This window comes from Equus caballus, chromosome 1 (genome assembly GCF_041296265.1).
Source record: "Equus caballus isolate H_3958 breed thoroughbred chromosome 1, TB-T2T, whole genome shotgun sequence".
Lineage (NCBI taxonomy): Eukaryota > Metazoa > Chordata > Mammalia > Perissodactyla > Equidae > Equus > Equus caballus.
The window spans coordinates 18717105-18733735 of record NC_091684.1 but is presented as its reverse complement, the minus strand read 5'-3'; the positions used below and the strand labels follow the sequence as shown (position 1 = coordinate 18733735).

Sequence of the window (16631 nt, the reverse complement as noted above, 5' to 3'; positions counted from 1 at the left end):
GTTTTTCTAATTTTGGGCTATTGTGAATAATTCACATGTAAGTTTTGTGTGTATATACATTTTCTTTTCTCTTGCATACATAACCTAAGTACTGAAATTGTTGTCATGTGTTTTATATTTTATGTTTAACATTTAGAAAAACTGCTAAACTGTTTTGAACAGTGATTGTACCATTTTACATTTCCACCCACATATTTCTGCGTTCCAATTTCTGCATATCTTCACCATTACTTATTTTCCATTTTTTTAATTCTAGTCATCCTACTATGTGTGAAGTGGCCTCTCACTGTAGTTTTGATGTGCATTTCTCTAATGAGTAATGATGTCAAACATCTTTTTCTATGTTTATTGACCACTTGTGTATCTTCCTTTGAGAAATGTCTATTCAGATTCTTTGCCAATTTTTTAATTGGGTTCTTTATATTTTTTATTATTGAGCTATAAGAGTTCTATATATATGCTGGGTCCCTTATCAGGTATATGATTTTCAAATGCTTTCTCACATTCTGTGAGTTGTCTTTTCACTTTCTTAATCATGTCTTTTCATTCATAAAAGTTTTAAATTTGATGATTCCCAATTTATTTTTTTCTTTCATTGCTTATGCTTTTGGTGTTACGTGTAAGACTCCATTGGCAAATCCAAGGTCACAAAGATTTACTCCTATGTTTTCCTCTAAGCATTTTATGATTATGGCTCTCTCAGTTGTCTTTGATCCATTTTGAGTTGATTTTTGTATATGGTGTGAGGTAGGAGTCTAACTTTATTCTTTCACATGTGGATATCCAGTTACTTCAGAACAACTATTTATTGAAGACTCTTTCTCCATTGAATAATCTTGGCAACCTTGTAGAAAATCTGTTGATCATACATGCGTGGGTTTATTTCTGGACTTTCAAGTTTATTCCATTGATCTGTGTGTCTTTCCTTAGGCCATTACCACACCGTTTTGATTGCTGAAACTTTTAATAAGTTTTGAAATCAGGAATTATGAGTTCTCTCACTCTCTTCTTTTTCTTAGGGATAGCAAGGGCCCATCCCTAAGCTGCCTTGTTTTGGCTCTTCTGGGTCCCTTGCAATTCCATATGAGTTTTAGGACCACCTTATCCATTTCTACAAAAACTTCTGTTTGTTTCTCATATAAATAATTATATTGTCCACAAAAACAAATAACAGTTTGATCTTTTTATTTTTACCCTTTTTCTTTCCTTTTATTATATTGCTGGCCACAACCTCCATTGCTTTTAACAGTGATAGTGGCTATCTTGTCATACTCAGATCTTAAAGGGAATGCATGTAAATTTTTTCTAAAAGTTTAATATTCTCTATAGCTTTGGGAAATAAAGTAGTTATGAAGTTAAGAAACTTTCCTTTCATTCCTAGCTGCTAAGAATTATTTTATTATATAATTTTATTAAATGCGTGTTCTACATTTATGGAAATAATTATATAATTTTTTGCCCTTAGTGTGTTGATGTGATGAGTTATATCAGTAGATTTTTTTCTTTTTTTTTTGGTGAGGAAGACCTGAGCTAACATCTATGCCAGTCTTCCTTTAATTTGTATGTAGGACGCCACCCTGGCATGGCTTGACAAACAGTGTGTAGGTCCACACCTGGGATCTCAACCCGCAAGCCTTGGGCCACTGAAGCAGAGCTTGTGAACTTAACCACTATGCCACCAGGCCGGCCCCTTAATAGATTTTTTTAATGTTTAACCACCTTTTTATTCCTTTGGATAAACCTTATCTAATCTTGAATTTTTTAAGCAGTCTAGTTGGATTTGATTATCCAGAATTATATTTAATATTTTAAAATTCATAAAATTCATGTTTATAAATTAAATGGCTCTATATTTTCTTTCTTTTTTGTTTTTTTTGAGGAAGATTAGCCCTGACCTAACATCTATGCCCATCTTCCTCTACTTTATATGTGGGACACCTACCACAGCATGGTGTGCCAAGTGGTGCCATGTCCACACCTGGGATCCAAACCGGCGAACCCCAAGCCGCCAAAGCCAAACGTGTGCACACAACCGCAGTGCCACTGGGCTGGCCCCTCTATATTTTCTTATACTGTTTTCCCCTGATTTTGCGATGAAGGTCACAATAACCTTATCAGATGAGCTACTTAATTTTCATTCTTTTTCTCTTTTTTTTGGAAAAATTTATCTAATGTAGGAATTAATGGTTTTTGAACATTTATTAAAGCTCCTCTATCTAATCACCTGGTCCTGGGGCTTTTTGCAGGAGGAATTCTTCAATTATCTTATGAGTTTCTGTGATACATTTCTTAAATCAAGATCTGTTTCAAGGGCCCATCCCTAAGCTGCCTATTGTATTTAGGCATATTGGTTTCAGTAAAAATATAGATAAGGTTACGTGGATGAATATTCTTTACAGTTTTAGGAGATTATAGAGTAGCTATTAAAAATAATGCAAGGAGGGGCAGTGGCCGGCCCAGTGGTGTAGTGGTTAAGTTCGTGTGCTTCACTTCGGCAGCAAAATATCGAATTCTTTCCCTCCAAAACTGGGAACCAAGCAAGGATTCCCACTCTCACCCCATCTATTAAATATTGTACTGGAAGTACTAGCCATTGTAATAAGGCAAGAAAGGCATACAGGCTGAAAAGGAAGAAGAACTGTCTTTATTTGCCAGTGACTTGTCACATATGTAGAAAATTCTAAGTCTATGAAAAAGCTACTGGAACTAATTGAATTTACGAAGGTTGCAGAATACAAAGTCGATATAAAAGATCAGCTGTATTTTTATATACTAGTGACAGTCAATTGGAAGTTGGAATTTTAAAATTCTATTTATAATAGCAAAAAAAACATAAAATACTTAGAATAAATTTAACAAAATAATACGAGAACTGTATACTTCAGACTACAAAACATTGCTGAGAAAAATTAATCCAATACTGGATTGGAAGGCTCAGTATTAAGCCATAGATCTCCAAATTGATCTGTAGATTCAATGCAATCTCAATCAAAACTCCATCAGGCTTTTTTGGTAGATATTGACAAGCAGTTCCAAAACTTACGTGAAAAGGCAAAACAAAGTCTTATTATATCTAAAACAATCTTGAAAAAGCACAGTTAAAAGACTTATACTGCCTGATTTCAAGACTTACTATAATGCTGTGCTAATCAAGACAGATACTTTCATAAGGACAGATATCAAAGAATAGCCTAGAAGTAATCTCATACCTGTACAGTTATTTGATTTTCAAAAGAGCATCAAAACAATCAAGGGAGAAAGGAAAGTCATTTCAGCAAATTGTGCTTAAACAACCAGATATCCACATGAGAAAGAAAAGAAACACGACTCCTACCTCACACTTTATATAAACACCAATTCAACATGCATCAGAGACCTACATGGAAACACAAAAACCATAGAGCTTTTAGCAGGAGACAGGAGAATAGCTTTGTGACTTGCAGGTGGGCAAAGGTTTCTCAAGACAGAACATAGAAACGATAATCATAAAAGGAAAAAATAATAGATTTGAATTTATCACAATTTAAAACTTCTCGTTAAAATTTGCTATTAAGAAAATGAAAAGACAAGCCACAGATTGTCAGAAAATAGTCACAAAAATTCACGAAATGTAATCTATTGAGGGACTAGTATTCATGAAATATAAAGTTTCCTACAACTTAAAAATGAGAAGACAGCCCAATGAAAAATGGGCCAACAATTTGAACAGACATTTTTCAAAAGCAGATATAATAATGACCACAGCAAGGCTAGCCCAGTGGTGTAGTGATTAAGTTTGCATGCTCTGCTTCAGTGGCCCAGAGGTCACAGATTTGGATCCTGGGTGCAGACCTACATACTGCTCATCAAGAAATGCTGTGGCAATGTCCCACAACAGTATATAGATTGGTACAAGATGTTAGCTCAGGGCCAGTCTTCCTCACACACACAAAAAAAGAATGACCACAGCACATAAAAAAGTAATCAACATCATGAGTTAAAAAGGAAATGTAAATTAAAACCACAGTGAAACTCCACTATACATCCACTGTAATGTTAAAAGTGAAAAGACTGACACTATAGGTTGGCAAGGATGTGGAGCAGTTGGAGCTCACATACATTTTTGGTGGAGATATCAAATGATGGACTACTATGGACAACTTGCAGGCAGTGTTATCAGACTAATCGTATCCCTGCCCTATAACAGCAGTATAGTTCTGTGAATTTACCCAAGAGAAGTGAAGACTTATCTACCAAATGGCCGCTGCAAAAATATTCATAGCAACTCTACTTAAACTAGAAACATCCGAGGTGTCCATTAGTAGGGAAATATATAAATAAACCATGCTATATTCCTATGATGGGATACTGCTCGGCAATAAAAAGGAACAAGCTACCAATACATGCATAAATCTCAGAAACATGAAGATAAGAAGCCTCACACAAGAATCCAGTCTTTGATTCCATTTGTCTGAAGTCCTGGAAGAGAGAAAACTATTCTGTGATGGAAAAAAACTTAATACTGTTTGCCTCTGGGGGCAGGAATGACTGGAAAGAGGCTTGAGGGAACTTGCTGAGATGAAGGTGACATTCTATATCTTTTTGTAAGTTGGGGCTCCACAGGTTTATGCGTTTGTTACAGTTCATCACATGATATGCTTAAGGTTTGTGCATTTCATTATAAGTTTCGCCTTAAAAAAGGAACTCTAGTTAATGATAAGCATGCTGAGATATTTAGGGACAGTGTACTGATGTATACAGTTTACTTTCAGATGTGTCAAAAAATATAAATGGATTGAGGGATTGGTAGCTGGAGAAGATATGTGATAAAGCGAGTAAGTGAAATGTTGATAGTAGGTGGTGGGCGTATGGATGTTTGCTGCAAAATTCTTTCAGCTTTTCTGTATGTTTGAAAGTTTTCATGGTAAAATGTTGGGAGAGGATCTCAGGAGATGAAACCGGAGCATCTGGTTTGCAGTAGAGTGCATTAGTTTTTCAGGGTATGAAGTAGAGGCAGTATGGTCTAGAGCTAGAACTACTTGGTTGAAATCCCAGGTCCTCAGCTTACTAGCTCTGGAATCTTGGGAAAGTTACTTAATGATCTAGGCCTCAGTTTTCTCTAAAATAATCAAAATCACATATTAAGTTCTATATGTGTCAGTTACTAGCTGAGCATAATTAGAATATATACATTTAATTTTAAGAAACATACATTTTTCTAGATTGCACTTTTACTTTCCAAATTTCACTTTCTTTTAAATTATTTTATAGTTAAAGTGAGATCAACACCAGTTTTGATAAAGGCATGATGAGGGAGTAGGGTAGGAAGAAAGTAGGGGAATGGACAGGTGGGGAAATGAAAAGCACTGAGTTTGTGCATTTGAATAATAAGGTGACACTGTACTTGATTAGCCTTTTTTTTAAAAAAAAAAAGAAAAAAAGAGTATTTGTCTGCAAATGCTCTCTATGTGTTCTATTGGAAATCTTCATATGCCAAAAGAAAAAGTAAAAGTAACATGCATTGCATAAAACGTATTAATTTCTGTAGATTGACCTGGAAGCTGAGATGGTGAGCACTGTAGCTGGCATTGGAATTCAAGGTACAGATAAAGAAGGTGGAGCTGAAGGAGAACAGCAGCCCATTAGTTCCCCTTGGGATGTGGTTTTTGGAACATCAGGTATGTAAAGTTTTAATATTAAACATAAGTGAACTTTGCTTAATAAAAATAAGATTTTAAAAATATTCTTGGGACATTCTATTGGATTAATTCTATTGCAAGTTATTTCATACTAAAAAGACAATCCAGGAATTTTAGTACTCGTGTTTTTCGTTGGCCCACAGTGATGCTGAGATGGTTATCTATATGTCTAAAACCAGATTCATGAATAAAGAAAGTTAGTATAGTACTTTGAAAATGGAATTTGGGACTAAATGGTATGTATGGTCTTAATATATTTATAGAGTGTATAAGCACCAACTTAGCTGAATGGCTTTATGTTTGAGATTATTTTCTATTATGCCAATTTAGTTACAATTCAGTGACCTTGATCTTTTCTGCTGTCATTAACTTTTTTTATAAAGCTTTTAATATCATAAAATAACCAAATGAACTACTAGTATTACCTATACTTAATGTATTTAACTTAGCTATTTTGTGTGAGTTATTTTTGAGAATTCTGGTTTTGGCATTCTGTGTGCTAGTAATTATGACTTGTTGTCGTGGCTCACAGGGGCAAGAGGATGGGAGGTAGGGAAGCAGTGCGTCCCAGGTGCAAGGGGATTTATTCCATGTGGAGAATCTAAAAACAGTAGTAAAACCAACTAAAACTCAGCCTTCTTCTATCACCAGGTTCCAGCAATTGTAAATAATTTCAGGGTTAAAAATACTCATCCCCACCAGGACTTGTCACTCTTGCCTCTCTGCCTTTGGTATGCCACTGAGCTATTTGAATATAAATCTTGTAGATGGAAAAATAATCTGAAACACATCCATCAGTTCAAATACTCAAACTGATTGAGATTTGTTACTTTGGTATGCTGTTACCCTCCCTCAAGGAAAACAAAAATTTCTGGCCTTAGTATGTAAGCCCCCAGTGATTTATAGCTGATAGTGGATATAGCAGTTCAGTTATTGATACTTACATTTGCAACTTACAGCCTGTATATACTGTATCTGTCAGTAATTGCCACTTATAATAATGCTTCATAAGAAACCATCCCAAAACTTTATTTCTCACTCACATACAGGGTTGGGGTTCAGCTCATCAAGGCTGAGCCTGGGCTGGGTTCCAAGCTGTTTCTTGGGTTGGATCTACTCCATTTGTTTCTCATCCTCCTTGGACCAGTAGTTGTCTGAGGCATATTCTTTTGGCAAGAGGCAGGAACACAAGAGCGTGAGCTCAGTTACCCACGTTTTAAGCCTTTGCTCATGTCATATCTGTTTACTTGCTGTTATTAAAGCAAGTGCTATAACTAAGCTCAGAGGCATGGGGCAGAGGCATGGGATCTGCACTTTACCTACAGTGAGGCCATGGCGAGGGTGTGGATGTATAATATGACTACAGAGGAATTAAGAATTCAATTACCAGTAGTTCAATCTGTCACATATATCAGAATTTACATTGCTTAAAAACAGGATGTACTTTTCTAGATGCTTTACTAAGTTGGATTTGGATGGCCAAGGAGTAGAGGAGTACTTCATTATTTTTCTAGGCTAATATTTTTTTAATCATACTTTACGGTGTGTGATTTCTGGTGGTTTATCTCTGAGAATGTGCCCAAATTGCTTTCCAAGGAAAACCTTGGCTGTCTTGACAAGTACTCCCTCAGCTTCCTACTGGAGTGATGTGCTGTCTGAGACTTGTTTCTTGATTAAACTGTTTACCGTAAAGGAAGTGAGTCCTACCTTAGTTCAACAGATCATTAGAAGCATATGGCTCTGCATTTAACTTACAGCTTAAGATAACTTCACTCTCGCTACTTGGCAAGAGGAGTAATCTTGAATGCACATAAGTAACCCCTTTCAAAATGTTGGCTGCAAGAAAATGTTTTTCAAGCACTGTATGAAGGACCTACAATCATGATGACTACTCTAGTCCAAGAGTTCTTAACCTTGGCTTATAGACCTAAGGCATTCATGGTTAGGCTTTATGAGGTACTTAAACTTCCCAGAAATTCTGTTTAACATTTGGAGGAGTTGGTCAGATTCTCACCAGAGTTTGACAGTGGTGTGTTACTCAAAAATATTAAGAACCACTGCTTTAAATTGCTCTAGAATCTAACCCTGGATTAATGTATTTTGTCAGAGTATGAGGAAATAGAATCCTAGAATATTGTTCTACTTAGAGTTGTTTTTACTAAACTGCATTTTGGCATGACATCATTCATTAAAAAATATATCGACACAAACATATCATATACATTTATATTTATATGTGTGTTGTATGTGTTTCATATTATGTATTTCATCAAAATACGGCCCTATGGGACTTGTTACTGTTTTTACTATAGGGATTTCCTGGTAGTTTCAGTTATTAACTTCTAAATGACCTCTCTGATTATCTACTGGAGAAATTTTTTTCTGGTTGCTGCATTATAGATAATTATACTTTTTCCTAAGTATCAGGTTTGTTTTTAAGCTCCTGGGTAATTTGAGTATCATAACTGATTGTGTTTGCATTGTATTGATTGCTAGGAAACTAAGACAGATTTATCTTTAGCAAAGTATAGTGGATAACGTGGCATTCATTTTAATATTAGCATGGTTGCATCGTCCTTTTCTACCTTGTTTACTTATTGCTTCAGTTTTTTTACTTATATTAAATTTATTTATCTTGTTAGGGTTTGTTTCTTTGTAAACTACCTGAACCCTTGTGAAGTAAAAGTAGAAGTATATAAATACAGTAGAATCCTTTACTGAAGTGATTAGAAGTATGATAGTTGATCCATATAGAAAAAAAATCTGTTAAATCTGGGAATAGAAAACTAAAAGGCTTTATTTTAATTTAAGAATTATGAATGTACATTTTTTAGCCAATCTTTTGATGTAGGAACAAAGTGTTTTCTTTAAGTGACCTTGACATTCTCGCACCCCTAAATGTATTGTTTTTGGTTTTCTTAAAGCGTGATGCGAACTTTAAAACACCTGCAAAGAAATCTGAGGGTGGAAATTTTTTTAACCTATTTTTTCCCATTGTCCTCCCCCACCTAATTCAACAATACTTTGACTTAGCTACTTGTCTTTATTGAGTCTTTCCAAAGTATTCAACTTTGTTTTCATAGAAACAGCTTCTTTTTTGCATCCATATTGAATTGGTTCATATATATTTAAATTACAAAATTGTACGACTGGTTTAATCAGACATGGGAATAAGCACAACTTGAAGAGGACCGTATTGAGAAAAATTGTTCTTTTAAACACTTAAGTTTTTTAATACTTCAGTAATTTTCCATAATATTTCTGATAGTCTACCATAGTTAGGAATTTGAAAGAAGATGGAATTATCAGGAGGAAAGCATGAAAAATTAGGTATTGTGATATCTTTATATACTAGGCTGCACTTCAGTGCCAATAATGGACCACAGCTACACCAAGCAACGTGGACAAGTTATCGGAAGGCATCTGTTGAGTGACAAAAGCAAGTTACAGAAGAGACCTACAATATGATTTATTTTATAGGAAGTTCCTTAGCAAGCAAGACTAAATAGATGTTGAGAGATCCATCCAGACATGGTAAAATTAAAAAGTAAAGCAAGAAAATGAAAAACACAGATTTTTAGGTTAGTGGTTCCTTCTGGGAAGAAGTGGGGCATATGGTCATTGAGAGATGCACAGGGTTTTCAAATATTCTCTTCGTTGAGCTAGGTGGTATGCACATGGATGTTCAGTTATTATTTAAACTTTATATATAACATACATCCATTTGTGTCCATATTTAATTAAAAATTAAACCTTAAACAAAATAGGTAAAGAGAATGAAAACTACCAAGAATAAATACACAGTTAAATATATACCCTACCAAGAGGTGCAGTTAATAAACAACATACTTCAAGAAGAGATTAAAGAAAGGGATTTGACATACCTCTGATTATTTTAAATATACATATAGTATATAAATATGTATGTATTTTAAATAGTGCCTAAATATTTAACCTAATTATGCCATTATAGTGATAAAAGCATAAAATAATTAACATAAAGTGATTTTTTACAAAAGTGATTGTTTCGTCTTTGTTCATTCTTTTTGATTATCACTATAAATATGATTAGAACTTCATAATGCACTAAAAGCAATTACTAACTACAATATATTTGTTTTTTCAGCAGAAATTTTACTATGTTTCAAAAATGCATATCAGGTCTGTGCTGACTCCACTCATGCCAGGCAATAACCTGAGAGATTTTTTATCATAAAGGTCAAAACCCCTGCTAGTCTCTAAATGCTTTAGCCTTTGCTGATTTAGAATCATTTATAAAAAAGGATAATGTGCCCAAATCCCATTAACCTTCCTTAGCCCTTCAATCAGCATTTTCCTTAGATAGAAGTTTGGCTGTTCTTATCTAACCTTTAATGATTGAAATCCAATTATTTAGTATGCTATTCTGATAATCTACAGTGTTGGTACTTATGTGCTTCAGTAATGTGCTTCTCTGAACTTCTGTTAATATGCTATAAAATACCATAAAAGCATTTGTCCTCTAATGATAATCAGATGATAAAGAATTTTTTTGAGGAATAAATTTTATGCAGTGTGACTAGTGTGTTTTTGCTTTTTAAAATAAAAACAATTATAGTATTCTTATATCTAAAATTGAAGAGAAGATTCTTATATTATCTTACTACATTGACTTGGTATTTATAAGATTTTTTTTTTTTAGTCAGGTTGATGAGGTATAATTTACAGAAAGTAACATACACCCTTATTAGGTATAGGTTCTGTGAATTTTGACAGACATATAGCTTACAACCATTATTACAATCAAGATATAGAAAATTTCCAAAAAGTTCTCTTGTGACCCTTTGTTCAGTCTCTCTCCCAGCACCTTCACCATTCACTCTAGCCACTGGCAACAATGATCGGTTTCTTTTTTTTTTTTTTTAAGATTTTATTTTTTCCTTTTTCTCCCAAAGCTCCCTGGTACGTAGTTGTGTATTTCCAACTTCTATGTTGGTCCTTCTAGTTGTGGCACGTGGGATGCCGCCTCAGCATGGCCTGATTGGCTGGGCCGCCAAAGCAGAGCACGAGAACTTAACCACTCGGCCATGGGGCCGGCCCCAACAATGATCTGTTTCTTGCTCCTCGGTATAGTCTTTTATGTATGCCTTCTTTCATATAGCATAATGCTTTGGAGATTCATCCCTGTTGTATGTATCAGTAGTTTGTTCTTTTTTGTTGTTGAGTACTATTTCCATTGTACAGCTGTATCAGAGTTTATTCATTCACAAGTTGATAGACATTTCAGCTGGCAATTATGATTAAAGACTCTATAAAACATTTGTGTGCAGGTTTTTATGTGGACATATGTATTCCTGTTGAGCAAATGCTTAGGAATGAAATTGCTGGTTTATATGCTAAGTGTATGTATAATTTTCTAAGAAACTGACGAACTGTTTTCCAAAATGGCTGTTTTCTGAAGAGTCCTATGTGTCCTTCTGGAATAATATTGCTTCTACATGAAGAATTTCCTTTAACATTTCTTGTAGCACTGCCTGTTGACAGTTATTTCTCTTGACCTTTTTTTGGTGTGTGTGTAGGGGGTGGTCTGAAAAAGTATTTAGCCTTCATTTTTTAAAGATATTTTTACTCCTTATATGAAGTCTGGATTCGTTTTATTTTTCTTTGATACTTGAAAGATGTCCTTCCATTGTCTTATAGCTTACATAGTTTTAAACAAAAGGAGTGATTTAATTCTCTTCCTAGTTCCTTTGTATATAAAGTGTGTTTCTCCTCTGGCTGCCTTCAGGATTTTCTTTGGTTTTGAGCAATTTAACTGATATGTCTAGGACTTATTCTGTTAGGATTCTTGAGTGTGTGGTTTGATGTCCTTCATTATTTGTGAAAAATTCTCATTCATTATCTCTTCAAATATTTTTTCTGCTCCCTTTCTCTCCTTTCTTGGATTTTAGTTACCGATATGTTAAACTTACATTATATCCAGCAACTCTTACATATTGTGTTCCTTTTATTTCACCCTTTTTTAACTTTGTTTCAGTGTGGATAGTTTCTGTTGATTTGTCTTTAGGGTTATTGATTATTTCCTCAGCTGTGTCTAGTCAACTAATGAGCCCATTGATGGAATTTTTCATCTCTGATATTCTTTTTTTATAGCATTTCCATTTTACTATTTCCTATAGATTCCATCTATCTGCTGAAATTTGTCATCTGTTTGAATATGTTGGCCGCTTTTTTCTCTAGATTCTTTAACATAGTAAGCATAATAATTTCAAAGTCCGTGTCATATAGTTCCAAATTTCAGATCATCTCTGAGTCTGTTTCTGTTGATTGCTTTGTCTCTTGAAAATGGTCTTTTGTTTTTTTGTTGGTTTTTTGTTTGTTTGTTTTTTGCTTATTTTTTGCTTATTTTTATGTGTGCCTCCTCATTTTCTTAATTAAATTCCAGTCATCTTCTGTGGAACTGGGGCACTGAGATCAGTAGCATTTCTGCCATTGTTATGGGAGGTTGTGTCAGTTTAGTCAGAAGCTGGGCTGGGTCTGGCTTTTATTATTGCTGTAAGTTCTGTCAGTTCACCATAGCTTTCAAATTCCTCCAGCAGTGGGCTGGTGTTGCCTAGGCTTGGGGGCCTAGATGCCGGAGGGTTTTTCTCAATGTTAGTATTCCACCCTCAGCTTTCAGTCACCTTGCACAGCTAAGCCACAGAGTGGTTCTCTCTCTACACTCTTGCAGCTCCCCAAGGGGTAGACTGCTGCCGTTTATCATTCTGTTGTGGCTTAAGGCAGTGTTCTCTATTGTTCTGGTAAGCCTGTCTTAGGGAGGCCCTGTGTGCCTTTTTCATCATTCCTGTTCCTTCTCTCTCTAGCAGCTGAGCTCTGCCTTGCATCTGTGAGTGGTTTTAAAGAGTGTGCTGCGTCTCCCCCAGCAGTGGGCAGCCTCTACTTGGTGACAGTATGGCCAAAGACTCTTCTCTGCTCCTCCCCCAGACGTAGAGAGGTTTCTTTTCCTGTGCCCTAGGGGTGACGGGCTTTGTGCTTATTCCTAGTGGCTTAGGCTTTGCTACATAGGAGGTTTTTGGAGAGTGCAGAAAAAGCTATTTACACTAATGGACAATTTCACAGATGCTATTAAAAGGATTCTTATTCAGTGGGATCTATTTTGATCTTAGTTGTTTAAAATAACAGAGAATATTTAAAAACTGGATTGCAGGTCATTTTCATTTCATATTTCATTTGCTGATTTTTTTCCTCCTTTTTGAAAGTATTTCACTAGTCCTTGTTGACAATTATGAGGGGTTTTGCCTTTAAAAATACTCATTCCCAAAGCCTTTTTAGCTTGTGGCATTGTCCTTTTTTATTTTTAATTTGTGACTGTTGAAAGTCAGTGATACTTAAGTTCACTTTTAATTTAAAATTGAAATGTTCATGATTGCAACATTCTTGTTAGAAGGAACAAAACTGATACCCATACTCAGTGATATAACTGTGTGCTTTAGATTTTAAAATCCAAGGTAAACAGCATAAATTATTAATCTGACTCTTGTTAGTTTAATAGACATTATAATTGCAGACTACTTTTTTTTTTAACTCTCAGTTTATTTGCAAAAACAAACTCTTCAGCCCTCAGTGAAATGATCTGGCAGGGTAAAAACTTCTTGAGAAACTGTGTAGCGTGGACTACTTGGGTCCCTAATTAGTTTCACATCTTATAGTGTGTGACTTGGGACAAGTTACTCAGCCTCTTTATGCCTCAATTTCCTCATCTAAAGTGAAGATACTAATAGTACCTACCTCAGGCTTATGAGAATTAATATATGGAAAGCACTTAGAACAGTTCTTGGTATATAGAAAGTACTACGTGTTATTGTCATCGTTTGCTGTAAGATAGGGTCACCTCGTAAAAGTCACAAAAAGATGTTGATAGGCTGAACCAAACCAAAAATGGAAAAGGCAGGGGACTGGGAAAAAAACTAGTAAGACATTATTCAGCCATAGGCTATTCCAGGGGCCACAGGGAAGGAAGGGCTGAAGGAGTGAACCTAGCCACACATCATGGAGCAGAAAGCCATGCTACATTTGATCAGATCCCTGTTTTTCATCACATCTCAGAATGCTTGGGTACTTGAAGCCTGAGCTAAGTCCGTGGGGCAGAGGCAGAAGGGAAGGGTAAGAGAATGGGCCAGAAGAGCACAGCTCACTTCTAGTTCCTTCATTCTGATCAGAACACTAATAATCTGGAGTCAGACTCACTAATTATTGGATTCAGATTCCAGGTTTACCTGTGTGAATTTCAACAAATTATTTAACCCCTTTGAATTTCAGTTTCTTTGTAAAATAGAGATAATAAGACTTCCTAAGGTTGTTAAGTTAAAGGAAATAATCCAGGTAAGGTGCTTATTAGCTCAGTGCCTTAAACATAGGAAATGTTCTGGATGGTTATCCTTTTCACCACCCCCCCAGTCCCCCACCGTCATCGTCATCATCAGTTGATCTGAGAATCGCAAACACGTGAGTCCTGACCTGATATAGCACCCACTTCTATACTTTTTCTCATTCCTTGGGCTTCTACAGGAAGTAAGTACACAGAGACCAAGCCCAGACAAATGCTCACACTTTATAGTTGGCAGCTTGTGCCTTCGTGTAGCAGACCCTGCTGAGCTGGTCTGGCCTCTTTGGAGGACTAGGTAACACAGACCTGATGTGGTCTTTCACTCAGATATACCCCAACACAGCTCTCTTTCAGCAGAATAGAGGCTTTAAGCGCATGGCACCTTCTAATAGTTACAGTTTTACTTCTAACCTTTATGCCTTTGCTTCTTTTTCTTACTTGTTGCACAAATTAGGACCTTCATATGGTGCTAAATAAAGATGTTGATAGCAGATATTCTTGTCTCATTTCTAGTCTCAGGGGAAATGTCTTAGTCAGCTCAGGCTGCCGTAACAAAATACCACAGTTCTGGAGGCTAGAAGTCCAAGGTCAAGGTGCCAGCATGGTTGGTTTCTGGTGAGAGCTCTCTTCTGGTTTATAGACAGTCACCGTCACACTTTGTCCTCACATGGTGGTGGCAAAATAAAATTTAAAAATTATGAAAAGCTTTTGATCTGCTTTTAAGGTGATTAAGTACAGACGGAGTCCCCGTAATATATAGATGGCAGTGTCACTTTTAATACGGTTTAACTTGATAAAAATATTTCGCTATGAAAAATTAAATTGAAATAAACTGCTTTCCTTTAGATTTCATAGGATAGCAATTAAGAACACCGAGAAAGAGATAGCATATGAACTAGGTATTTGTGTTGGACTGCTGGGTTCTGATTCTAGTTCCTTCATTTCCTAGCTCTATGATCCTGCCAAGTTACCTAACCTCTACTCCTCAGTTTCTTCATCTGTAAAAAGGGCCTGATACCACTGATCTCCTGGAGCTTTTGAGAAAATTTAAGTGATAATCTCTGTAAAGTAGTTGGCACATAGCAACCACAATTTATTGAGAACTGTCATCATTATTTTTGTTATTTTTAAATCAAAATACACTTGAAAGAAATAAAGATGAAAAATTCCTTCTAGACATAAACTATTTGACGTTAAATAAAATACAAATAAAATAGCCTTGCCAAGATACTTCTTTTAGCATAAGATATGTCAGACCAAATTATTTTAAATTGTCTCGATTACATGTAAAAGTACCCTCAGAATACAGCTTAAATTAAAATTAAATATTTTAACAATAGAATTAGTAAAACAGCTTTGTCACGTTGTAGTAAGTTGTAACGTCAGTCTAAAAAAATTGTCGTTAGTTTTAGTAAACAGAGCTTGTAATTGTAATATATTGTACTCCTAGCTTTTTTGCATGTCAGCTGTATCTTTGAAAAAGTTTCACAACCAATTAGTGTATTTTTTTTATTTTGCTCCTGAGAGAGTTTTTTTTTTTAAAGATTGGCACCTGAGCTAACAATTGTTGCCAATCTTCCTTTCCTTTTCCTTCTCCCCAAAGGCCCCCAGTACATAGTTGTACATTCTAGCTGTGAGTGCCTCTGGTTGTGCTATGTGGGACGCCACCCAGCATGGCCTGATGAGTGGTGCCATGTCCACGCCCGGGATCCAAACCAGTGAAACCCTGGGTTGCCGAAGTGGAGCGCACGAACCTAACCATTCAGCCACAGAGCCGGCCCCAATAATGGTTATGATGTATGTCTGAGTCTAAAGGCTAACACTGGTGGAAATACACATTTATTAAATTATTAAAAGATATAGTTTTTTCATGAGAAATTGTTCAAAGAAGCTATTATTAAAGCATATAATCTAGGTGATTAGTGCTAGGTATTTGACTAGCGCAGTTCCTTTGGAGAGTATGTATCAACACATTTCTTCTATCACGTAAAATAAGAAATCAAATATTTTAAAACATTGTGTCCAGAGATGCAGTGGGACATATTGTTATTAAAAACACTTTGGATTTCTGTGAAATCATTACAGGTAAGTTTATAAGTCTAAAGAACTTTCACAAGGAAAATGGAAAATTTTCAAAAACAACTTAAAACATTACAAATATTTATATCAGATGATTTACAAACATATTGCTGTCCTCCCTTAATTTAAATTTCTGAAACAATTGGAGTGTTTGTATGAATCAGACATGTGTATATAATAATGACTGTTTATTTTTTTATAAAGGTTCAGAGGTCCAACGAGATGACATTCTGTGGATAGCCATGGCAGGGACTCATCAGATATGGGCACTCCTGTTGGACTCTGGCAGACTACCAAAGAAAAAGTAAGTGGCAACATCTCCTTTTGGGTAACTGCACAACTTGAAGTTCACGGACTTCCCTTTCTCAAAGTCTCCATCCTCACAACACCCATTGTACTAGTCAGGATACACGCTGGGCTGTACTACGGTAACAAACAACCCAGATGCTTGGTGGCTTAAGACAGGGTTTGTTTCTTGCTGACTCACGTGGCTTCACTGGGGAGCACTC

At 35.7% G+C, this 16631-nt stretch overlaps 1 protein-coding gene across 1 annotated transcript in view; it reads left to right on the top strand.

Moving 5' to 3' along the window:
• The window catches only part of NHLRC2 (NHL repeat containing 2), a 60290-nt gene that overhangs the window by 24449 nt on the left and 19210 nt on the right, over positions 1-16631 (top strand). Inside the window, exons 5-6 of the mRNA XM_001495643.6 lie at positions 5528-5657; positions 16327-16426. Coding sequence (XP_001495693.1) covers positions 5528-5657; positions 16327-16426 — 230 coding nt within the window. The remainder of the gene's footprint in view (positions 1-5527; positions 5658-16326; positions 16427-16631) is intronic.